General features: G+C 50.0%; 1 protein-coding gene across 4 annotated transcripts in view; it reads right to left on the bottom strand.

The window, feature by feature from the left end:
* Positions 1-8,066: 8,066 nt before the first annotated feature.
* The window catches only part of LOC144953531 (uncharacterized), a 68,702-nt gene continuing 50,354 nt past the window's right edge, over positions 8,067-26,414 (bottom strand). For 3 of the 4 annotated variants that reach the window (XM_078884068.1, XM_078884071.1, XM_078884069.1), the window contains 4 exons: positions 13,480-13,842; positions 11,467-11,509; positions 11,139-11,179; positions 8,067-9,067 (listed from right to left, as the gene is read on the bottom strand). In XM_078884068.1, coding sequence (XP_078740194.1) covers positions 8,639-9,067; positions 11,139-11,179; positions 11,467-11,509; positions 13,480-13,842 — 876 coding nt within the window. In that variant the 3' untranslated portion in view covers positions 8,067-8,638. Of the gene's footprint in view, positions 9,068-11,138; positions 11,180-11,466; positions 11,510-13,479; positions 13,843-26,414 lie in introns of those variants that run through there. The other variant, XR_013640823.1, reaches the window with a different exon arrangement.

The raw sequence follows: 26,414 nt of genomic DNA, 5'->3' as shown, positions 1-26,414 counted from the left end.
GCGGCGCTTCCTCGCACACCAGGAGATGGCGCAGTGGACAGATGCCGAGGCTCTCCGCGCGCTGCCAGCGATGCTAGACAGCGATGCCCTCGCCACTCTCACCTCGGCGCAGAAAGCCAAGCACGCCACGCTGCAGATGGCGCTTCAGCTGCTGGCTGCAGTCTACGGACCACCTTCTGACTGCAGACAGCTATTCTACGATCGTCAGTGGGGTGCCAAGGAGTCGCCCCTGGCGTATCGCACAGCTCTCCTGGCACTGGCAAGAACGGCTTTCCCGCGAATGGATGACGAAGGAGTAGATGCCATGGTGACGGAGAAGATCCTCTTGCTGGCTGACGAATTGGATATTGTCGTCGTGGCGCAGGACGACGCTGAGATGTCTTCCCTCCGGGCCGCACGACACCTCCACGCCAACTTACTCTCGCAGCGACGAAAGGCCAGCAAGGCAGCGACCGGCCGTGCCGTGGCTGCAGCCACCCTCCCGGCGGAGGAAATTTGCGCCGTCGACCGTCAGCTGGAGTGGAGAGCGGGAGTACGGCCGGCTCGGGACGGACCGAGCCGCCTCGACCAGCCAAAGTCATCGGGAGCGCTCCCGCGCTGCTACAATTGCGGCCTCCGGGGTCATGTGGCCTCGGGATGCCGGTCTCCTCGGCAGCGCGGGGTGTGCCTCGACAGGACGCCGCGCCTCTTCCCAAGCTCCAACAACATAACCCGGCGAGTCGCGGCACCCCACATGGTTGGCCTACACACACACCCATCACACACTCACGCACCGCAACGAACGGGGGTCTGAAATTGCACACCGCCGCGCCAACACGTACCACTGTGGGGACTAATATCCAACCCAGTTAGTGGTCCGTGTTGGCCCATCGCGTTGTGGCCGCGTCGTAGGGGTCGTCAGTCGTTGTGGGGCACATTGATGGGGTTGAGGTGCGCATCCTGGTCGATACGGGAGCATCGGCGACCATTATTTCGGAATTAATTTACAACATTCTTCCTGTTCAGAGCCGTCCTTTGCAGCCCATTGATGTTCCGTTCTATGCTGCTAACGGGGGCTCACTTGGCATCATTGGACAAATTCGAGCGCAAATTTGTATTGGGGATATCAAATTTTCTGGCCAAATTTTTGTCTCCTCCTCGCTGGCGGTTCCGTGCCTGCTGGGGACGGACTTCCTGGCCAAAATGCCGATCCGTATCTTAGTCGACCAGGGCTGTATTGAGCTCCCGTCGGGCCGACGTATGTCATTTCTGCCGTCTCCCTCTGCGGGTCGGACGGCGTTCGCGACGGTACCGGCGCTCGTCGATAGAACGGTACGCGTACCGCCGGGGGCCCAGATGCTGGTGCCTCTTAAACTACGTCGGCCTTTCGCTAAGAGGATTGGGGACCAGGGGGTTCTGCTGGGACCGTCTAGGGTCGGGGTTAGCGGACCTCACTTAATTCCGGCCCAGACCATCGTTAAAGGGGACGGGGACCCTTTCATCGCGGTCCTCAATGTGGGGTCGCGGACGGTGGTGGTTCCACAGGGGACCGTGCTTGCGCATGCAACGCCGGTGCCCTGTGAGGAGCCCGTCGTAAATCACGTAAGCGCTGCCCCTCTGCCGCGACCACATACGGACAGTGATGAGGGGTGGCTCGAGGCGCTTTGTGCGGGATCGACGGACCTGTCAGACTTACAGCGTCAAAAGCTTAAAACACTGCTGCGTGAATTTTCCGACGTTTTCAGTCGGAACAAATACGATCTGGGCTGTACTCATCTGCTGCGTCACCATATTGATACGGGTGACAGCGCGCCAATACGCCAGAATCCTTTTCGGTTAAGTCCCGCCGAAAAGGACCATGTCAAATCGGCCGTTGATGACATGTTAGCCGCCGACATCATTTCTCCTTCTACCAGCCCTTGGGGGGAGCGCCAATTGTCTTAGATAAAAAACATGACGGCTCGTTGCGGTTTTGCGTCGATTTTCGTCGCCTCAACAAAATTTCTGTTGCCGACGCATACCCGCTCCCATGGTTGGACGAATCGCTTGACGCCTTGGCGGGGGTGCGATTCTTCTCCACATTGGATTTGCTTTCGGGATTCTGGCAGCTTCCTCTGGACGATGATTCGAAACCCAAAACTGCATTCCGTACACCGCACGGCCTATTCCAATTCAACCGGTTGCCGATGGGACTCCACTCAGCGCCGGCAACTTTCCAGCGATTGATGGAATTGGTCTTGGCTGGGTTACAATGGGACTCGTGCTTGATTTATTTGGATGACATTATCGTCTTTAGCAAAACATTCGACGAACATCTCCAGAGGTTGCGGGCGGTTTTCCTCAAAATGCGGGCTGCTAATTTGAAATTTAAACCCCAGAAGTGTAATTTGTTACGCGAATCTGTGCGTTATTTGGGACATATTGTCGGACGCGCAGGTATTGCTACCGATCCCGCCAAAACGCAGTGTGTCAGCTCCTGGCCGACTCCCACCTCTGTGGGAGAGGTCAGGAGTTTCGTTGGATTTGCGTCGTATTACCGATGGTTTGTCGCGGATTTTGCAACGATTGCAAAGCCCTTACATGCTTCGATTTCGAAACTACGTACCGTAAGGGCGTTCGCCACACCAATGCGGACGCTCTGTCACGGCTGCCAACCACCTCCGAATGCGCATGCCTCCTGGGGTCGGGGCGTTGCAGGCCTCCGAGTGACATGTCCGTTCCGGTCCTGGCGGCCGCCGCTGATGCAACGTCGATGACGGGTTCGATTGCACAACAGGGAAAAGATTCCTTGCTGGGGTTGCCTGTTGCTGAATGGGGGCGCCTCCAGATGGAGGACACCTCCCTCCTCGCGTTGCGTCGTCGCGTCGGAAGTGCTGGGCGGGAGAGGGGTGATGTCAACTCATGGGAGATGGTCCAGGGTCTGTTAATGCATTGGGACGAGAGATCCCATCGACACCGGCCGGTGGTCCCTTCTGGTTTGCGGGGTAAGGTGGTGTGGGCCGCGCATGAGCGTCTCCTCCACCTGGGGACTCAAAAGACCCTCGCCATGCTCCAGCTGGATTTTTTTTGGCCGGGCATGACAAAGGATGTCGGGGATCTGTTGGGGTCATGTCCTCGGTGTGCGCAACGTAAACCACCAGCATGGGAGTCTATCCCGCCTTTGCAATCCATCAGAGTTTCCAGGGTCAACGAGCTTGTCGCACTTGATATTCTGGGCCCATTCCCCGCTACCCCCAGGGGCAACAGATACCTGTTGACCGGGGTGGAATATTTTACGTGCTGGCCTATGGCCTGGCCCCTTGCCAACCAGTCGGCAGCAGCCATCGCGGAGGCCTTTGTCCAGGGATACGTCCTGGACAAAGGTGCTCCGGAGCGGCTGCTGACCGACCAGGGCAAAATTTTTTCTGGTAAACTTCTCCAAGAGGTCTGTGAGCTCCTGGGCACGAAAAAAATTCGTACCTCCCCATATCATCCGCAAACTGACGGGATGGTGGAGCGTCTGCATCGAACCATCACGTCAATACTGTCCCAACAGGTCTCGGACTCACAGAACGATTGGGACCTTCAAATTCAAGGGGTGTTGGCAGCATATAGAATGGCTCCCCATGCGGCGACGGGATTTTCCCCCTTCTTCCTGATGTACGGCCGCGAACCTGACCCACCTGTTCAGACCCAGCTGCAGATCTCCACGCCGCGGGGTAAATCTAAATTGGCCGACCATGTGAAATTCAATATTGCTAAATTAACAGAGGCACGGGAGGCTGCTATGCAAAATTCCGACCTCCGCCAGAAGGCTAACGAGAGGCTCAGGCTGGGTCGGGCGCACGTGCTGCAGTGGAAACCAGGTGACAAGGCATGGTTACACTGTCCCCAAGTACCACTTGCAACCTCCTCTAAACTGGTGCGGCCGTGGCGGGGTCCTGTGGTGGAGGTGGTTCAGGCTTTGTGGCCTCAGTGTGTACGTATCAAATGGGGGAAACGGCGGTGGTTTGTGCACCCCTCCAGATTGAAACCGTTCGTTGCGGTCCGAGTTCCCACTTCACACACACATGGCCAAACATGTGGGGGGTCCGCCGACTCCCAGGGTCCGCCTCCGCTGCTCTCACCCAACGTGCTGCCGGCTGTCCCGCCCCCAGGTGCACCGGGAGTGACGGGCTCACGCCCGCCAACCCCTCCTGGGGATGCCGAGGGTCACGCGGCAACAGAAAGTGACTCACTCGGACATGGACGGTTGCCACCCAACAGCCCGCCATCCGGGGTTGCCCCGTGTGACGGGCCTGCTGCAAGAACGCGCGCGAAAATGCGGGGTGTTACGGAGGGGCGGTTATACAATGGGATCACACGGGAAAGAAACACAGTGGGCGTGGCTATGTCGGTGCACGGGAAGATGCTCCCAGCGACGTCCGCATCGGGCAGCCTGGGGGGCTGACTCGGAGCTGGGATCCCCCGGGGCCCCACCCCTCAGCGGGGGTTTTGGTATAAAAGGGGATGAGCCGGAGGGCTCGGGGAGAGATGTTGAAGCTAACCAGTGAAGACAGAAGGTCGTCTAGATAGAGCCCTGGACTCCCCTGGATCGCCGCCCTTATCAGGGCCGAACAGGATCGAGCCAGCGGCGTGGTCCCGAGAGCCAGAGCCAGTGCTCTTGTAAGAAGCTGGTCTGGGACTCCGGGTACCGTGAGCCCGACTTACCAGTGTCGGCTAGCTAGCCTCCCCTAGCCGTTAGTGGAGGACCAAGAGGTAGGCTAGGCGTAGCTAGAGGGTGTATTCCCAGTTAGACGGGTGAGGGGGCCGATACCCCCTCCAGTGTTGTATGTGTAGTGTTGTGCTGTACCCGACACGGAATAAATACGTGTGCCTCCAACCCCGGCGTCCAAGTCTCCTGGAACATTATTACACAATCACTCCCTCACTCATACACTCACTCATACACTCACTCAAACACTCACTAATACACTCATTCATACACTCACTCACTCATACACTCACTCACTCACTCATACACTCACTCACTCATAAACTCACTCATACACTCACTCACACACTCACTCATACACTCACTCATACACTCACTCACTCATACACTCATTCACACACACATGCACTCACTCACTCATACACTCACTCACACACTCAATCACTCATACACTCACTCATACACTCACTCAATCACTCATACACTCACTCACTCATACACTCACTCACACACTCACTCACTCATACACTCACTCAATCACTCCCTCACTCATACACTCACTCATACACTCACTCAAACACTCACTCACTCATATACTCACTCACTCACTCATACACTCACTCGTACATTCACTCATAGACTCACTCATACACCCACTCATACATAAACTCAAACACTCATTCAGGGGTACGCACTCACTCATACAAATGTAGTGACACAGCGCCAACTGCTGTACACCAGCTGCAACTGCAGCTCAAGCGCCGTGGAGCCCACACGCGGCTGCTGTGTGCCGGCAGGGCGGAGCAACTGGGGCAAGGGTCCCGGTAGACCGGGTAGGGGGAGGCCCCTTGGAACCCCTCGGTGGGTTAACTCCCGCTGTCTTTACCTCCCATAGCCACCAGTCCCTTCACACTCACAACTGACTCCCGCTGTCTTTACTTCCCATAGCCACCAGTCCCTTCGCACTCACAGTTGACTCCCCCTGTCATTACCTCCCATGGCCACCAGTCCCTTCACACTCACAGCTGACTCCCCTGTCATTACCTCCCGTGGCCACCAGTCCCGTCGCACTCACAATTGACTCCCCTGTCATTACCTCCCATAGCCACCAGTCCCTTCACACTCACAACTGACTCACCTGTCATTACCTCCCGTGGCCACCAGTCCCTTCACACTCACAGCTGACTCCCCTGTCATTACCTCCCGTAGCCACCAGTCCCTTCACACTCAAAGCTGACTCCCCTGTCATTACCTCCCGTGGCCACCAGTCCCTTCACACTCACAGCTGACTCCCCTGTCATTACCTCCCGTAGCCACCAGTCCCTTCACATTCACAGCTGACTCCCATGTCATTACCTCCCATGGCCACCAGTCCCTTCACACTCACAGCTGACTCCCCTGTCATTACTTCCCGTAGCCACCAGTCCCTTCACACTCACAACTGACTCCCCTGTCATTACCTCCCGTGGCCACCAGTCCAATCACACTTACAGCTGACTCCCCTGTCATTACCTCCCGTGGCCACCAGTCCCTTCACAATCACAGCTGACTCCCCCTGACATCACCTCCCGTGGCCACCAGTCCCTTCTCACTCACAGCTGACTCCCCTGTCATTACCTCCCGTGGCCACCAGTCCCTTCACACTCACAGCTGACTCCCCGTCATTACCTCCCGTGGCCACCAGTCCCTTCGCACTCACAGCTGACTCCCCTGTCATTACCTCCCATAGCCACCAGTCCCTTCGCACTCACAACTGACTCCCGCTGTCTTTACCTCCCATAGCCTACAGTCCCTTCGCACTCACAGCTGACTCCCCTGTCGTTACCTCCCGTGGCCAAGAGTCCCTTCACACTCACAGCGAACTCCCAGTAGTTGCTACTGTAGAGTGAGTAGATACTACTGTAGTCGGTAGATACTACCGTAGAACCCACATAGACCCACAAAGACCCATAAAGACCCAGAGATCTATAGAGACCCACATAGACCCACAGAGCACCCATACAGATCCACATAGACCCACATAGACCCATATAAACCCACATAGACCCACGGAAACCCACAGAGACCCACAGAGACCCACAGAGACCCACGGAGACCCACGGATACCCACATTGACCCATAGAGATCCATGGAGACCCACAGAGACCCAGAGACCCACAGAGACCCACGGAGACCCACAGAGACCCAAGAGGCTGATATCATCATCAAGTGGCTGATATAATCACCATCGTCATCACCACCATCATCGCGAGGACATTCTTAGCGTCAGCCAAACAATCTTAAGTAATCGGACAACTTGCAACGTAACACCCACGTCATCAAATATTTATCACCGACACCACCACAATCATCATCATTTAAATTAAAAACTCAACGATCATCTTGGAAGAAAACATCCATTCACCTGATAGTTTTTTTACCCTTCTATCTGGCAACAAAACTGACACATTTTTTACAAGGAGTCATGTTTGCATAGACCACAATACCTGCAGTCATAATGCAAACAAAAACACGCAACTCTGATAATGTGCACTGTCCTTGAAGTTGATTGGTCCACACCCGAGACAGCTTTCCTTAGAGCCCAGTCTCACCCTGGTGTTGAACCAGATGACGCCAAAAGGCGCACAACTCAAAAACAATGCACCATCAGAGTATGAGAACTCGGGGTAAGCATTTACACCATTGGAACCTCATTTGCCAGAATAAAAAATATGATAATAGGTTTTTTACCCTTTTATCTGGCAACAAAACTGACACTTTTTTTACAAGGAGTCATGTTTGTATTAACCACAATACCTGCAGTCGTAATGCAAACAAAAAACACAACTCTGATAATGTATGCACTGTCCTTAAAGTTGATTGGTCCACACCCGAGACAGCTTTCCTTAGAGCCTAGTCTCACATGGTGTTGGACCAGATGACGCCAAAAGGCGTACAACTCAAAGACAGTGCACTATCAGAGTATTGAGAGCTCGTGGTAAGCATTTACACCATTGGAACCTCCTTTGCCAGTAGCAAAATATGATAATTGTTTTTTTACCCTTCTATCTGGCAACAAATCTGACACCTTTTTTTACAAGGAGTCATGTTTGCATAGACCACTACTGCTACTACTACTGCTGCTGATGCTGCCTGCTGCTGCTACTACTGCTGATGCTGCTACTACTGCTGCTGCTACTGCTGCTGCTACTGCTGATACTACTACTACTGCTGCTACTACTGCTGCTACTGCTGCTGCTACAACTACTGCTGCTGCTACTACTGCTGCAACTGCTGCTGCTTCTACTGCTGCTACTACTGCTGCTGCTACTACTGGTACTACTGCTGCTGCTGCTGCTACTGCTGCTACTATTGCTACTACTGCTGATGCTACTGCTGCTGCTACTACTGTTACTGCTGCTGCTACTACTGCTGCTGCTACTGATGCTGCTGATACTGCTGCTGCTACTGCTGATACTATTGCTGCTACCTCTGCTGATACTGCTGCTGCTCCCACTGCTGCTGCTGATACTGCTGATACTGCTACTACTGCTGCTGATACTGCTGATACTGCTGCTGCTGTTACTGCTGATACTGCTGCTGCTCCCGCTGCTGCTACTGCTGCTGCTGCTGTTACTGCTGATACTGCTGCTACTGCTGCTGCTGTTACCGCTGCTGCTGTTACCGCTGCTGCTGATACTGCTGCTGCTACTGCTGCTGCTGCTGTTACTGCTGACACTGCTGCTGCTGCTACCGCTGCTGCTGCTGTTACTGCTGATACTGCTGCTGCTGCTGTTACTGCTGCTGATGCTGTTACTGCTAATACTGCTGCTATTACTGCTGATACTGCTGCTGCTGCTCCCGCTGCTGCTACTGCTGCTATTACTGCTGATACTGCTGCTACTGCTGCTGCTGCTGTTACTGCTGCTGCTGTTACCCCTGCTGCTGCTGCTACTGCTGCTGCTGTTACTGCTACAGCCCGGTGACTCACAGCAGAGTGCACGTGCTTGAGTGAGACGCTGCCCCTGCTGCTACTGCTGCTTCTGCTGCTGGAGCTACTGCTGCTGTTGATGATTCTGCTGCTGCTTCTGCCCCTTCTGTTACTGCTGCTGTTGATTCTGATGCTAATGCTGCTGGGGCTGCAGCTGTTGATTCTGTTGTTCCTGCTGTTGCTGCTGCAGCTGCAGCTGTTGATTCTGCTGCTCCTGCTGCAGCTGACGATGATGCTTCTGCTGCAGCTGCTACTGCTGCTGCTCCTGCTGCTGCTGGTGATGCAGCTGCTGGTGTTGCAGCTGATGCTGTTGCAGCTGTAGCAGCTGTAGCAGCTGTCGCCTGCTGCTGCTCCTGCTGCAGCTGCTGCTGCTTCTTGTTTTTCCGTCTCCGTGAGGAAGTCCACCACAGCAGCGACGGTTTCGGCTGCCAGACACAGAGCAGGTGGTGGTGGTGGTGATGGTGGAGGTGGTGGGGGTGGTGGTGATGGTGATGGTAGTGGTGGTGGTGATGGTGGTGGTGATGGTGGTGTTGGTGGTGATGGTGGTGGTGGTGGTGATGGTGGTGGTGATGGTGGTGGTGGTGGTGATGGTAGTGGTGGTGGTGGTGATGGTGGTGGTGGGGGTGATGGTGGTGGTAGTGGGGGTGGTCGTGGTGGTGGTGGTGATGGTGGTGGGGGTGGTGATGGTGGTGATGGTGGTGGTCGTGGTGGTGGTGGTGGTGGTAGTAGTGGGGGTAGTGGTGGTAGTGCAGCGATTGGTGTTGGTGGTGGTGGTGGTGATGGTGGTGGTGATGGTGATGGTGGTGGTGGTAGTGGTGGTGGTGGTGGTGATGATGATGATGGTGGTGGTGGTGGTGATGGTGGTGGTGGTGGGGGTGGTGGTGGTAGTGGTAGTGGTGGTGGTGATGGTGGTGGTGGTGGTGATGGTGGTGGTAGTGGTGGTGATGGTGGTGATGGTGGTGGTGGTGGTGGGGGTGGTAGTGGTGGTGGTGGGGGTGGTAGTGGTGGTGGTGGTGATGGCGGTGGTGGTGGTGGTGGTGATGGTGGTAGTGGTGGTGGTAGTGGTGGTGGTGCAGGGATTGGTGGTGGTGGTGGTGGTGAGAGTGGTGGTGGTGGTGATGGTGATGGTGGTGATGGTGGTGGTGGTAGTGGTGGTGCTGGTGGTGGTGGTTGTGGTGCTGATGATGATGGTGGTGGTGGTGGTGGTGATGGTGGTGGTGGTGGTGATGGTGGTGGTGGTGGTGGTGGGGGTGGTGGTGGTAGTGGTAGTGGTGGTGGTGATGGTGGTGATGGTGGTGATGGTGGTGGTGGTGATGGTGGTGGTAGTGGTGGTGATGGTGGTGATGGTGGTGGTGGTGGTGGGGGTGGTAGTGGTGGTGGTGGTGATGGCGGTGGTGGTGGTGGTGGTGATGGCGGTGGTGGTGGTGGTGGTGATGGTGGTAGTGGTGGTGGTAGTGGTGGTGGTGCAGGGATTGGTGGTGGTGGTGGTGAGAGTGGTGGTGGTGGTAGTGGTTGTGGTGGTGGTAGTGGTGGTGGTGGTTGTGGTGATGGTGCAGGGTGATGGTGGTTGTGGTGGTGCTGGTGGTTGTGGTGGTTGTGGTGGTTGTGGTGGTGGTTGTGGTGATGGTGGTGGTGGTGGTGGTGATGGTGGTGGTAGTGGTGATGGTGGTAGTGGTGGAGGTAGTGGTGGTGGTGGTAGTGGTGGTGGTAGTGGTGATGGTGGTAGTGGTGGAGGTAGTGGTGGTGGTGGTAGTGGTGGTAGTGGTGGTAGTGGTGGTAGTGGTAGTGGTGGTGGTAGTAGTGATGGTGGTGGTGGTGATGGTGGTGGTGATGGTGGTGGTGATGGTGATGGTGGTGATGGTGGTGGTGGTAGTGGTGGTGGTTGTGGTGCAGTGGTGGTGGTCCAGTGGTGGTGGTGATGGTGGTGGTGATGGTGGTGGTGATGGTGGTGGTGATGGTGGTGGTGGTGATGGTGGTGGGGGTGGTGGGGGTGGTGGTGGTAGTGGTGGTGGTAGTGGTGGTGGTGATGGTGATGGTGGTGGTGGTAGTGGTGGTGATGGTGGTAACGGTGGGGGTGGTAGTGGTGGTAGTGGTGGTGGTGGTGATGGTGATGGTGGTAGTGGTGGTGGTAGTGGTGGTGGTGCAGGGATTGGTGGTGGTGAGAGTGGTGGTGGTGGTAGTGGTTGTGGTGGTGGTTGTGGTGGTGCTGGTGGTTGTGGTGGTTGTGGTGGTGGTTGTGGTGGTGGTGGTTGTGGTGGTGGTTATGGTGTTGGTGGTGGTTGTGATGGTGGTGGCGCTGGTGGTTGTAGTGGTGGTTGTGGTGATGGTGATGGTGCTGGTGATGGTAGTGGTGATGGTGGTAGTGGTGGAGGTAGTGGTGGTGGTGGTAGTGGTGATGGTGGTAGTGGTGGAGGTAGTGGTGGTGGTGGTAGTGGTAGTGGTGGTGGTGGTAGTGGTGGTAGTGGTGGTGGTAGTAGTGATGGTGGTGGTTCTCACCCGCGGGTTCTGATTGTCGCCTCCGGCCGTGATGTCACTTCCTGTGGGGGGAGGGGGGAGGGGAGTAAGTTGGGGTGCTAGTGGGCGTCTCACCCACCCACGTCTCACCCCCCCCCCGCGTCTCACCCCCCCCCCGCGTCTCACCCCCCCCCGCGTCTCACCCCCCCCCCCCGTGTCTCTTCCCCCCGCGTCTCACCCCCCCGCGTCTCACCCCCCCGCGTCTCACCCCCCCGCGTCTCATCCCGTGTGTCACCCCCCCGTGTCTCACCCCCCCCCCGTGTCTCACCCCCCCCCCGTGTCTCACCCCGTGTGTCACTCCGTGTCTCACCCTGTGTGTCTCTCTGCTCTACGGTTGAGTTGGTGACAGGTTCCTGTAACCCACGGAAACGAAAATAACAACCATCAACAACAACCACCACCATCAACAACAACAACCACCACCACCATCAACAACAACCACCATCAACAACCACCACCATCAACAACAACAACCACCATCAACAACCACCACCATCAACAACCACCACCACCATCAACAACACCCACCATAAACAACAACCACCACCATCAACCACCACCATCAACAACAACCACCATCAACAACAACAACCACCATCAACCACCACCACCATCAACAACAACCACCACCAACAACAACCACCACCATCAACAGTTTGTGCGGTCCCCCTTCTTAAAGAGAGGAGTGGGGGACGATGCCAACCCCAGCCGCAAGTGACGTTGAAATTCTCGCTTGCAACTTTCATCAGCTAACTGAGACCAGGCCACTGTGGGTTTGAATGGGGTCCTGGGTGTACACCCACCACCGGAGTGGAAGAATGGCAGGCGCATCTTGCAGATGACGAGTCGATGGTCAGTGGGCAGATCAGCTCCACGGTAGGTCCTGGTGTCAAGGACATGGGCCCGCATCCGATGTTCCGTCACTATGTAGTCCAGCAGATGTTCTTGCTTGGACCCGGCGTGCATCCATGAAGTTGTGTGGATGCGCCGATGCCGGAACAGCGTGTTGGTAATTACAAGCCCATGGGCTGCACAAAAATCTAGCAGCCTCCTACCGTTGTTATTGAGCTGATCCGGCCCATGCCTTCCAATCACTCCAGACCAGGTGCCAGCATCATGGCCCACCAGGACATTAGAGTCACCCAACAAGATGATTCTATCCCGAGGGGCCACTTTAGCCAGCACCTGTGACAGGAGGTCATCGAAGGCATCTGACTCATCGGCTTTGTCTGCATCCCTCCACTGATGTTCGTCTTCGGTGGAGGCATAAGTAACCACGACCACCACTCCTCGCCTCCGGTTGATAGGAAGGCGAGCCCAAATTAGATTGGGACTTAAGGCTTCCCACACCTCACCGTCACACTCCCACGCCCCCTTTAATTATTTTATTCAGAAGAGCCACTCCCTGTTGTTTGGCAGTCTCCTGTCCCGAGTAGAGGACTGTCCACCCCTCATGGTGGCAGGAGCCAGAGCCGGTCCTACCGGACCTCCCGAATACCACAGAGATCCAGGCGGTACCGGTCCAGCTCCTGACGGAGGAGCGGCAGCCTCTCCTCCACGCTGAGATGGCTCGAATATTCCCACGTGGACAATCTCGGCACTTATCCTGTTCCTGGAGGAACCCTGATATGGGATGGGGTGGTGGTGTGTAGTTCAGTCTGGCTCTGCCAGACGGAGTTTGGCCGGAAGGCGTCATGAACGCCTGTCCCACTGGTCTCTAGCAGGACCACGAACCACCGCTGTTATCACCGCAACCATAACGATCACCACAACCACCACAACCGCCATCATCACCACAACCACCGCTATCACCATCATCACCACAACAACCACTATCACCATCATCACCACAACCACTGCTATCACCATGACCACCACCATCATCACCACAACTAACGATATCACCATCATCACCACAACAACCACTATCACCATGACCACCACCATCATCGCCACAACTACTATCACCATGACCACCACAATCATCGCCACAACCACCACTATCACCATCATCACCACTACCACCACCATCACCACAACTATCACCATAACCACCACTACCATCACCACAACAACCACCACTATCACCATGACCACCACCATCATCACACCCACCATCACCACCATCATCACCATCATCAACATCATCATCACCACAACCACAACCATCATCACCACAAGCACAACCAACCACCATCATCACCACCACAACCACCACTATCACCATCACCACCATCATCATCACCACCACCACCACTATCACCATAACCACCACTATCACCATCACCACCACCATCATCACCACCACCACTATCACCATCACCTGTGCCACCTTGACAGGTCCATCCTTCACGTCATCTTCCTTGGCATCTTCCCCTTTCAGTTCCTCTTCATCGTCACCATCCTCATCATCGTCACCATCTTCATCATCGTCATCATCATCGCCGCCACCACCCTCAACATCTTTCTCTTCGTCCACGACTCCAACCACTTGATCATCATCATCATTGTCGACTTCTTCAACATCATCACCATCATCATCATCACCACCACTACCACCGTCATCATCACTATTATCGTCATCTTCATCATCGTCATCTTCATCATCGTCGTCTTCATCGTCATCGTGTCCACCTCCGCCGTCGCTGCTCTGCCCTAAGCTAGGGATCTCCACGACACTCGACTCCTGGACAGAACGGAGAGGGGGTGGGGGGGGGAGACACGGGCAGATCCGGGGAGATTACGAGTCGTGGAACAGAGACGGGCACTGAAGATTGCAATGATAGGAAAATTTGCAGATGAGGGTGGGTAGACTCCAATGTTAAAGGCTCCCATAGACGTAAATGTTAAAGTCTCCTAAAGACTTCAACGTTAAAGGCTCCCATAGACTTCAATGTTAAAGGCTCCCATAGACGTCAATATAAAAGGCTCCCATAGACTTCAACGTTAAAGGCTCCCATATACTTCAATGTTAAAGTCTCCCATAGACTTCAATGTTAAAGTCTCCCATAGACTTCAATGTTAAAGGCTCCCATAGACTTCAATGTTAAATGCTCCCATAGACTTCAATGTTAAAGGCTCCCACAGACTTCAATGTTAAAGTCTTCCATAGACTTCAATGTTAAAGTCTCTACCCATAGACTTCAATGTTAAAGGCTCTACCCATAGACTTCAATGTTAAAGGCTCCCATAGACTTCAATGTAAAAGGCTCCCATAGACTTCAATGTTAAAGTCTCTACCCATAGACTTCAATGTTAAAGTCTCCTGGACAGAACGGAGAGGGGGTGGGGGGGGGGAGACACGGGCAGATCCGGGGAGATTACGAGTCGTGGAACAGAGACGGGCACTGAAGATTGCAATGATAGGAAAATTTGCAGATGAGGGTGGGTAGACTCCAATGTTAAAGGCTCCCATAGACGTAAATGTTAAAGTCTCCCAAAGACTTCAACGATAAAGGCTCCCATAGACTTCAATGTTAAAGGCTCCCATAGACGTCAATATAAAAGGCTCCCATAGACTTCAACGTTAAAGGCTCCCATATACTTCAATGTTAAAGTCTCCCATAGACTTCAATGTTAAAGTCTCCCATAGACTTCAATGTTAAAGGCTCCCATAGACTTCAATGTTAAATGCTCCCATAGACTTCAATGTTAAAGGCTCCCACAGACTTCAATGTTAAAGTCTTCCATAGACTTCAATGTTAAAGTCTCTACCCATAGACTTCAATGTTAAAGTCTCTACCCATAGACTTCAATGTTAAAGGCTCCCATAGACTTCAATGTAAAAGGCTCCCATAGACCTCAATGTTAAAGTCTCTACCCATAGACTTCAATGTTAAAGTCTCTACCCATAGACTTCAATGTTAAAGTCTTCCATAGACTTCAATGTTAAAAGCTCCCATAGACTTCAAACTTAAAGGCCCCCATAGACTTCAATGTTAAAGGCTCCCATACACTTAAATGTTAAAGTCTCCCATAGACTTCAATGTTAAATTCTCCCATAGACTTCAACGTTAAAGGCTCCCATAGACTTCAATGTTAAAGGCTCCCATAGACTTCAATGTTAAAGGCTCCCATAGACTTCAATGTTAAAGTCTCCCATAGACTTCAATGTTAAATTCTCCCATAGACTTCAATGTTAAAGTCTCCCATAGACTTCAAAGTTAAAGGCTCCCATAGACTTCAATGTTAAAGGCTCCCATTGACTTCAATGTTAAATGCTCCCACAGACTTCAATGTAAAAGTCTCCCATGGACTTCAAAGTTAAAGGCTCCCATAGACTTCAATGTTAAAGGCTCCCATAGACGTCAATGTTAAAGGCTCCCATAGACTTCAATGTTAAAGACTCCCATAGACTTCAATGTTAAGGCTCCCATAGACTTCAATGTTAAAGGCTCCCATAGACTTCAATGTTAAAGGCTCTCATAGACTTCAATGTTAAAGGTTCCCATAGACTTCAATGTTAAAGTCTCCCATAGACTTCAATGTTGAAGTCTCCCATAGACTTCAATGGTAAAGGCTCCCAAAGACATCAATGTTAAAGTCTCCCATAGCCTTCAATGTTAAATGCTCCCAAAGACTTCAATGTTAAAGTCTCCCATAGACTTCAATGTTAAAGGCTCCTACAGTCTTCAATGTTAAAGTCTCCCATAGACTTCAATGTTAAAGGCTCCCATAGACTTCAATGTTAAATGCTCCCATAGACTTCAATGTTAAGGCTCCCATAGACTTCAATGTTAAAGTCTCCCATATACTTCAATGTTAAAGTCTCCCATAGACTTCAATGTTAAAGTCTCTACCCATAGACTTCAATGTTAAAGTCTTCCATAGACTTCAATGTTAAAAGCTCCCATAGACATCAAACTTAAAGGCTCCGATAGACTTCAATGTTAAAGGCTCCCATAGACTTCAATGTTAAATTCTCCCATAGACTTCAATGTTAAATTATCCCATAGACTTCAATGTTAAAGTCTCGCATAGACTTCAAAGTTCAAGGCTCCCATAGACTTCAATGTTAAAGGCTCCCATAGACTTCAATGTTAAAGTCTCTCATAGACTTCAATGCTAAAGACTCCCATAGACTTAAATGTTAAAGGCTCCCATAGACTTCAATGTTAAAGGCTCCCATAGACTTCAATGTTAAAGTCTCCCATAGACTTCAATGTTAAAAACTCCCATAGACTTCAATGTTAAAGTCTCCTATAGACTTCAATGTTAAAGTCTCCCATAGACTTCAATGTTAAAGGCTCCCATAGACTTCAATGTTAAAGGCTCCCATAGACTTCAATGTTAAAGTCTCCCAAAGACTTCAATGTTAAAGGCTCCCATAGACTGTAATGTTAAAGTCGCTACCCATAGACTTCAATGTTAAAGTCTCTACCCATAGACTTCAATGTTAAAGGCTCCCATAGACTTCAATGTTAAAGTCTCCCATAGACTTCAAAGTTAAAGACTCCCATAGACTTCAATGTTAAAGGCTCCCATAGACTTCAATGTTAAAGGCTCCCATAGACTTCAATGTTAAAGGCTCCCATAGACTTCAATGTTAAAGGCTCCCATAGACTTCAATGTTAAAGGCTCCAATAGACTTCAATGTTAAAGTCTCCCATAGACTTCAATGTTAAAGTCTCCCATAGACTTCAATGTTAGAGGCTCCCATAGACTTCAATGTTAAAGTCTCTACCCATAGACTTCAATGTTACGGTCTCCCATAGACTTCAATGTTAAAGGCTCCCATAGACTCCAATGTTAAAGTCTCCCATAGACTTCAATGTTAAAGTCTACCATAGACTCCAATGTTAAAGTATCCCATAGACTCGAATGTTAAAGTCTCCCATAGACTCCAATGTTAAAGGCTCCCATAGACTCCAATATTAAAGTCTCCCATAGACTTCAATATTAAAGTCTCCCATAGACGCCAATGTTAAAGTCTCCCATAGACTCCAATGGTAAAGCCTCCCATAGACTCCAATGTTAAAGTATCTCATAGACTTCAATGCTAAAGACTCCCATAGACTTCAATGTTAAAGTCTCCCATAGACTTCAATGTTAAAGTCTCCCATAGACTTCAATGTTAAAGGCTCCCATAGACTTCAATGTTAAAGGCTCCCATAGACTTCAATGTTAACGTCTCCCAAAGACTTCAATGTTAAAGGCTCCCATAGACTGTAATGTTAAAGTCTCTACCCATAGACTTCAATGTTAACGTCTCTACCCATAGACTTCAATGTTAAAGGCTCCCATAGACTTCAATGTTAAAGTCTCCCATAGACTTCAAAGTTAAAGACTCCCATAGACTTCAATGTTAAAGGCTCCCATAGACTTCAATGTTAAAGTCTCCCATAGACTTCAATGTTAAAGGCTCCCATAGACTTCAATGTTAAAGCCTCCCATAGACTTCAATGTTACGGTCTCTCATAGACTTCAATGTTAAAGGCTCCCATAGACTCCAATGTTAAAGTCTCCCATAGACTTCAATGTTAAAGTCTGCCATATACTCCAATGTTAAAGGCTCCCATAGACTTCAATGTTAAAGACTCCCATAGACTCCAATATTAAAGTCTCCCATAGACTTCAATATTAAAGTCTCCCATAGACGCCAATGTTAAAGTCTCCAATAGACTCCAATGGTAAAGCCTCCCATAGACTCCAATGTTAAAGTCTCCCATAGACTTTAATGTTAAAGGCTCCCATAGACTTCAATGTTAAAGTCTCCCATAGACTCCAATGTTAAAGTCTCCCATAGACTCCAATGTTAAAGGCTCCCATAGACTTCAATGTTAAAGGCTCCCATAGACGTCAATGTTAAAGTCTCCCATAGACTTCAATGTTAAAGTCTCCCATAGACTCCAATGTTAAAGTCTCCCATAGACTTCAATGTTAAAGGCTCCCATAGACTTCAATGTTAAAGGCTCCCATAGACGTCAATGTTAAAGTCTCCCATAGACTGCAATGTTAAAGGCTCCCATAGACTTACATGTTGAAGGCTCCCATAGACTTCAATGTTAAAGTCTCCCATAGACTTCAATGTTAAAAGCTCCCATAGACTTCAATGTTAAAGGCTCCCATAGACTTCAATGTTAAAGACTTCCACAGACTTCAGTGTTAAAGTCTCCCATAGACTTCAATGTTAAAGTCTTCCATAGACTTCAATGTTGAAGGCTCCCATATACTTCAATGTTAAAGGCTCCTACACACTTCAGTGTTAAAGTATCGTGTAGAGTATGCGTCTGCTGCTGCACATTTCCACGTGATGCTGCTATCAGCCACTCGGAGATACCAGCTCAATGGGACCCTTACACCTGGTAACATGAAGATAGTTCAGTTTTCGTCTGGGTCTCTATAGATATGGGTCTCTATAGATATGGGTCTCTATAGATATGGGTCTCTATAGGTATGGGTCTCTATAGGTATGGGTCTCTATAGGTATGGGTCTCTATAGGTATGGGTCTCTATAGATATGGGTCTCTATAGATATGGGTCTCTATAGGTATGGGTCTCTATAGGTATGGGTCTCTATAGGTATGGGTCTCTATAGGTATGGGTCTCTATAGGTATGGGTCTCTATAGGTATGGGTCTCTATAGGTATGGGTCTCTATAGACATGGGTCTCTGTGGATCTCTGTGTATCTCTATGGGTCTATGTGAGTTTCTATGAGTCGCTGTGGGTATCTGTGGGTCTATGTGAGTCTGTGGGTCTCTGTGTATCTCTATGGGTCTCCACGTGGCTCTATTGGTCCATATGTATCTCTATGGGTTTCTATGGGTCTCTGTGCATATCTATGGGTCTCTGTGAGGCTATGAGTCTCTGTGGCTATGTGAGTTTCTATGAGTCACTGTGGGTGTCTGTGGGTCTACGTGAGTCTTGAAGAGTATCTGTGGGCTCTATGGGTCTATATCAGTCTCTATGAGTCAATGTGGGTCTCTGTGGGTCTATGTTCTTCTCCAAGAGTTTGTGGGTCTCTGTGGGACTATGTGCATCTCTATGAGTCTATGTCGGTCTCTGTGGATCTATGCGAGTCTCTAAGAGTATCTGTGGGTCTATATTAGTCTTTATGAGTCTATTTAGGTCTCTGTGGGTCCATGTGAGTCTCTAAGAGTTTATGTGGGTCTCTGTGGGTCTCTGTATGGGTCTCTGTGAGTATGGGTCTGGGTCTCTATGAGTCTCTGTGGGTATATGTGGGTCTCTGTGCGAGGGTGGGTCTCTGTGAGTATGGGTCTGGGTCTCTGAGTCTCTGTGGGTCTCTGTGGGTCTCTGTGGGTCTCTGTGGGTCTCCGTGTGAGTATGGGTTTCGATGAGTGTGGGTATGAGTTGAGTTTCAGAGTTATTGTTGGCCAGGACTTTGCACCAAAGCCAAAGCAGCAGCAACTGGAATCTGCATCTCATTGGCCACTGTTATCTCATTCCATAGCAAAGAGACACATCGAGAACCAGTGTAGTGTATAGTAGTGTAGTGTACAGTGTACTGTATAGTGTAATGTATAGTGTAGTGTATAGTAGTGTAGTGTATAGTAGTGTGTAGTGTAGTGCGTAGTGTAGTGTATAGTGTCGTCTATAGTGTAGTGTATAGTGTATAGTAGTGCTTAGTGTAGTGCTTAGTGTAGTGTATAGTGTAGTCTATAGTGTAGTGTATAGTGTATATCAGTGTAGTGTATAGTGTAGTGTATAGTGTAGTCTATAGTGTAGTGTGTAGTGTATAGTGTATTGTATTGTATAGTAGTGTAGTGTACTGTATAGTGTAGTGTATAGTGTAGTTTATAGTGTAGAGTATAGTGTAGTGTATAGTGTAGTGTATATTGTAGTGTATAGTAGTGTAGTGTATAGTACTGTAGTGTATAGTGTAGTCTATAGTGTAGTGTATAGTGTAGAGATTGTATCACGACCAACGTTGCTCACCTGATGTGGTGGACACCACGTGTCAGGAAGTAAAAACAAGCTCCTCTCTGATTGGTTAATTAACGGGGAAGAGGAGAAGAGAGGGAGGGGGTGTACTCAAAGGGGATTGGTTAGAAGCAGGAGGGCGGGGGGGGGGGTGATGAAGGGTGATTGGAGGGTAGAAATCCAACACTGGAGTGGACACGGAAGGGGATGATTGACAGCTTGGGTCCGGTCGGATATTCCTGGGAGAAAGTGGGAAGGTGATTGGCTGAAGAGTGGGGGAAGAAAGAAAGGAAGGCAGAGGAAGCGTGCAGAAAGGAAGGGGGCCTTGAGGGATACGGGTACTCCTCTACGTACGAACTAGTTGGGATGCCAGGAAGTTCTGTGTTCGTAAGACGATTTGCTTGTGAGTCGAACTTAACTGCCCTAGATTCGAAACGTGATGAACGGCGTGGACACTAAACACGGGTTCAATGGCTTTGAGTGTTGTAGATGTAGATGTCGCTGGTTCTTATTCTGCAGATGTATATGCCACTGGTTATTCGCATTCTGCAGATGTACATGCCACTGGTTCTTCACGTTCTGTAGATGCCACTGGTTATTCGCGTTCTGCAGATGTAGATGCCGCTGGTTCTTCGCGTTCTGCCGATGCAGATTCCACTGATTCTTCGCGTTCTGCAGATGTAGATGCCACTGATTCTTCACGTTGAGCAGATGTAGATGCCACTGGTTCTTCACGTTCTGCAGATGTAGATGCCACTGGTTCTTCTCATTCTGCAGATGTAGATACCACTGGTTCTTCGCGTTCTGCCGGTGCAGATTCCACTGGTTCTTCACGTTTTGCAGATGTAGATGCCACTGGTTCTTCACGTTTTGCAGATGTAGATGCCACTGGTTCTTCACGTTCTGCAGATGTAGATGCCACTGGTTCTTCGCCTTCTGTAGATGCCACTGGTTCTTCGCATTCTGTAGATGTAGATGCTGCTGGTTCTTCACGTTCTGCAGATGTAGATGCCACTGGTTCTTCAAGTTCTGTAGATGTAGATGCCACTGGTTTTTCACGTTCTGTAGATGTAGATGCCACTGATTCTTCACGTTTTGCAGATTTAGATGCCACTGGTTCTTCACGTTCTACAGATGTCGATGCCACTGGTTCTTCACATTCTGTAGATGTAGATGCCACTGGTTCTTCACGTTCTGCAGATGTAGATGCCACTGGTTCTTCACGTTTTGCAGATTTAGATGCCACTGGTTCTTCACGTTCTACAGATGTAGATGCCACTGGTTCTTCACGTTCTGCAGATGTAGATGCCACTGATTCTTCACGTTCTGCAGATGTAGATGCCGCTGGTTCTTCACGTTCTGCAGATGTAGATGCCACTGGTTCTTCATCTTCTGCAGATGTATATGCCACTGGTTCTTCATCTTCTGCAGATGTAGATGTCACTGATTCTTCACATTCTGCAGATGTAGATGCCGCTGGTTCTTCACGTTCTGCAGATGTAGATACCACTGGTTTTTCTCGTTCTGCTGATGTAGATGCCACTGGTTCTTCACGTTCTGCAGATGTAGATGCCACTGATTCTTCACGTTCTGCCGTTGTAGATGCCACTGGCTCTTCTCGTTCTGCAGATGTAGATGCCGCTGGTTCTTCACGTTCTACAGATGTAGATGCCACTGGTTCTTCTCGTTCTGCAGATGTAGATGCCACTGGTTCTTCTCGTTCTGAAGATGTAGATGCCGCTGGTTCTTCATGTTCTGCAGATGTAGATGCCACTGGTTCTTCACGTTCAGCAGATGTAGATGCCACTGGTTCTTCACGTTCTGTAGATGTAGATGCCACTGGTTCTTCACGTTCAGCAGATGTAGATGCCACTGGTTCTTCACGTTCTGTAGATGTAGATGCCACTGGTTTTTCACGTTCTGTAGATGTAGATGCCACTGATTCTTCACGTTTTGCAGATTTAGATGCCACTGGTTCTTCAAGTTCTACAGATGTCGATGCCACTGGTTCTTCACGTTCTGTAGATGTAGATGCCACTGGTTCTTCACGTTCTGCAGATGTAGATGCCGCTGGTTCTTCACGTTCTGCAGATATAGATGCCACTGGTTCTTCATCTTCTGCAGATGTAGATGCCACTGGTTCTTCATCTTCTGCAGATGTATATGCCACTGGTTCTTCATCTTCTGCAGATGTAGATGTCACTGATTCTTCACATTCTGCAGATGTAGATGCCGCTGGTTCTTCACGTTCTGCAGATGTAGATACCACTGGTTCTTCTCGTTCTGCAGATGTAGATGCCACTGGTTCTTCACGTTCTGCAGATGTAGATGCCACTGATTCTTCACGTTCTGCCGTTGTAGATGCCACTGATTCTTCACGTTTTGCAGATGTAGATGCCGCTGGTTCTTCACGTTCTGCAGATGTAGATACCACTGGCTCTTCTCGTTCTGCAGATGTAGATGCCGCTGGTTCTTCACGTTCTGCAGATGTAGATGCCACTGGTTCTTCTCGTTCTGCAGATGTATATGCCACTGGTTCTTCACGTTCTACAGATGTAGATGCCACTGGCTCTTCACGTTTTGCAGATTTAGATGAAACTGGTTCTTCACGTTCTACAGATGTAGATGCCACTGGTTCTTCACGTTCTGCAGATGTAGATGCCACTGCTTCTTCACGTTCTGCAGATGTAGATGCCGCTGGTTCTTCACGTTCTGCAGATATAGATGCCACTGGTTCTTCATCTTCTGCAGATGTAGATGTCACTGATTCTTCACATTCTGCAGATGTAGATGCCGCTGGTTCTTCACGTTCTGCAGATGTAGATACCACTGGTTCTTCTCGTTCTGCAGATGTAGATGCCACTGGTTCTTCACGTTCTGCAGATGTAGATGCCACTGATTCTTCACGTTCTGCCGTTGTAGATGCCATTGATTCTTCACGTTTTGCAGATGTAGATGCCGCTGGTTCTTCACGTTCTGCAGATGTAGATGCCACTGGCTCTTCTCGTTCTGCAGATGTAGATGCCGCTGGTTCTTCACGTTCTGCAGATGTAGATGCCACTGGTTCTTCTCGTTCTGCAGATGTAGATGCCACTGGTTCTTCTCGTTCTGAAGATGTAGATGCCGCTGGTTCTTCATGTTCTGCAGATGTAGATGCCACTGGTTCTTCATCTTCTGCAGATGTAGATGCCACTGGTTCTTCGTCTTCTGCAGATGTAGATGCCACTGGTTATTCGCATTCTGTAGATGTACATGCCACTGGTTCTTCACGTTCTGTAGATGCCACTGGTTATTCGCGTTCTGCAGATGTAGATGCCGCTGGTTCTTCGCGTTCTGCAGATGTAGATGCCGCTGGTTCTTCGCGTTCTGCCGATGCAGATTCCACTGATTCTTCGCGTTCTGCAGATGTAGATGCCACTGATTCTTCACGTTGAGCAGATGTAGATGCCACTGGTTCTTCACGTTCTGCAGATGTAGATGCCACTAGTTCTTCTCATTCTGCAGATGTATATACCACTGGTTCTTCGCGTTCTGCCGGTGCAGATTCCACTGGTTCTTCACGTTTTGCAGATGTAGATGCCACTGGTTCTTCACGTTCTGCAGATGTAGATGCCACTGGTTCTTCGCCTTCTGTAGATGCCACTGGTTCTTCGCATTCTGTAGATGTAGATGCTGCTGGTTCTTCACGTTCTGCAGATGTAGATGCCACTGGTTCTTCAAGTTCTGTAGATGTAGATGCCACTGGTTTTTCACGTTCTGTAGATGTAGATGCCACTGATTCTTCACGTTTTGCAGATTTAGATGCCACTGGTTCTTCACGTTCTACAGATGTTGATGTCACTGATTCTTCACATTCTGCAGATGTAGATGCCGCTGGTTCTTCACGTTCTGCAGATGTAGATACCACTGGTTCTTCTCGTTCTGCTGATGTAGATGCCACTGGTTCTTCACGTTCTGCAGATGTAGATGCCACTGATTCTTCACGTTCTGCCGTTGTAGATGCCACTGGCTCTTCTCGTTCTGCAGATGTAGATGCCGCTGGTTCTTCAAGTTCTGTAGATGTAGATGCCACTGGTTCTTCAAGTTCTGTAGATGTAGATGCCACTGGTTTTTCACGTTCTGTAGATGTAGATGCCACTGATTCTTCACGTTTTGCAGATTTAGATGCCACTGGTTCTTCACGTTCTACAGATGTCGATGCCACTGGTTCTTCACGTTCTGTAGATGTAGATGCCACTGGTTCTTCACGTTCTGCAGATGTAGATGCCACTGGTTCTTCACGTTTTGCAGATTTAGATGCCACTGGTTCTTCACGTTCTACAGATGTCGATGCCACTGGTTCTTCACGTTCTGTAGATGTAGATGCCACTGGTTCTTCACGTTCTGCAGATGTAGATGCCGCTGGTTCTTCACGTTCTGCAGATATAGATGCCACTGGTTCTTCATCTTCTGCAGATGTAGATGCCACTGGTTCTTCATCTTCTGCAGATGTATATGCCACTGGTTCTTCATCTTCTGCAGATGTAGATGTCACTGATTCTTCACATTCTGCAGATGTAGATGCCGCTGGTTCTTCACGTTCTGCAGATGTAGATACCACTGGTTCTTCTCGTTCTGCAGATGTAGATGCCACTGGTTCTTCACGTTCTGCAGATGTAGATGCCACTGATTCTTCACGTTCTGCCGTTGTAGATGCCACTGATTCTTCACGTTTTGCAGATGTAGATGCCGCTGGTTCTTCACGTTCTGCAGATGTAGATACCACTGGCTCTTCTCGTTCTGCAGATGTAGATGCCGCTGGTTCTTCACGTTCTGCAGATGTAGATGCCACTGGTTCTTCTCGTTCTGCAGATGTATATGCTACTGGTTCTTCACGTTCTACAGATGTAGATGCCACTGGCTCTTCACGTTTTGCAGATTTAGATGAAACTGGTTCTTCACGTTCTACAGATGTAGATGCCACTGGTTCTTCACGTTCTGCAGATGTAGATGCCACTGCTTCTTCACGTTCTGCAGATGTAGATGCCGCTGGTTCTTCACGTTCTGCAGATATAGATGCCACTGGTTCTTCATCTTCTGCAGATGTAGATGTCACTGATTCTTCACATTCTGCAGATGTAGATGCCGCTGGTTCTTCACGTTCTGCAGATGTAGATACCACTGGTTCTTCTCGTTCTGCAGATGTAGATGCCACTGGTTCTTCACGTTCTGCAGATGTAGTTGCCACTGATTCTTCACGTTCTGCCGTTGTAGATGCCATTGATTCTTCACGTTTTGCAGATGTAGATGCCGCTGGTTCTTCACGTTCTGCAGATGTAGATGCCACTGGCTCTTCTCGTTCTGCAGATGTAGATGCCGCTGGTTCTTCACGTTCTGCAGATGTAGATGCCACTGGTTCTTCTCGTTCTGCAGATGTAGATGCCACTGGTTCTTCTCGTTCTGAAGATGTAGATGCCGCTGGTTCTTCATGTTCTGCAGATGTAGATGCCACTGGTTCTTCATCTTCTGCAGATGTAGATGCCACTGGTTCTTCGTCTTCTGCAGATGTAGATGCCACTGGTTATTCGCATTCTGTAGATGTACATGCCACTGGTTCTTCACGTTCTGTAGATGCCACTGGTTATTCGCGTTCTGCAGATGTAGATGCCGCTGGTTCTTCGCGTTCTGCAGATGTAGATGCCGCTGGTTCTTCGCGTTCTGCCGATGCAGATTCCACTGATTCTTCGCGTTCTGCAGATGTAGATGCCACTGATTCTTCACGTTGAGCAGATGTAGATGCCACTGGTTCTTCACGTTCTGCAGATGTAGATGCCACTAGTTCTTCTCATTCTGCAGATGTATATACCACTGGTTCTTCGCGTTCTGCCGGTGCAGATTCCACTGGTTCTTCACGTTTTGCAGATGTAGATGCCACTGGTTCTTCACGTTCTGCAGATGTAGATGCCACTGGTTCTTCGCCTTCTGTAGATGCCACTGGTTCTTCGCATTCTGTAGATGTAGATGCTGCTGGTTCTTCACGTTCTGCAGATGTAGATGCCACTGGTTCTTCAAGTTCTGTAGATGTAGATGCCACTGGTTTTTCACGTTCTGTAGATGTAGATGCCACTGATTCTTCACGTTTTGCAGATTTAGATGCCACTGGTTCTTCACGTTCTACAGATGTTGATGCCACTGGTTCTTCACGTTCTGTAGATGTAGATGCCACTGGTTCTTCACGTTCTGCAGATGTAGATGCCACTGGTTCTTCACGTTTTGCAGATTTAGATGCCACTGGTTCTTCACGTTCTACAGATGTAGATGCCACTGGTTCTTCACGTTCTGCAGATGTAGATGCCACTGATTCTTCACGTTCTGCAGATGTAGATGCCGCTGGTTCT

The sequence above is a fragment of the Lampetra fluviatilis genome, chromosome 77 (genome assembly GCF_964198595.1).
Source record: "Lampetra fluviatilis chromosome 77, kcLamFluv1.1, whole genome shotgun sequence".
Lineage (NCBI taxonomy): Eukaryota > Metazoa > Chordata > Hyperoartia > Petromyzontiformes > Petromyzontidae > Lampetra > Lampetra fluviatilis.
The sequence above is the reverse complement of the archived record's forward strand: the minus strand, read 5'-3'. Positions and strand labels throughout refer to the sequence as shown.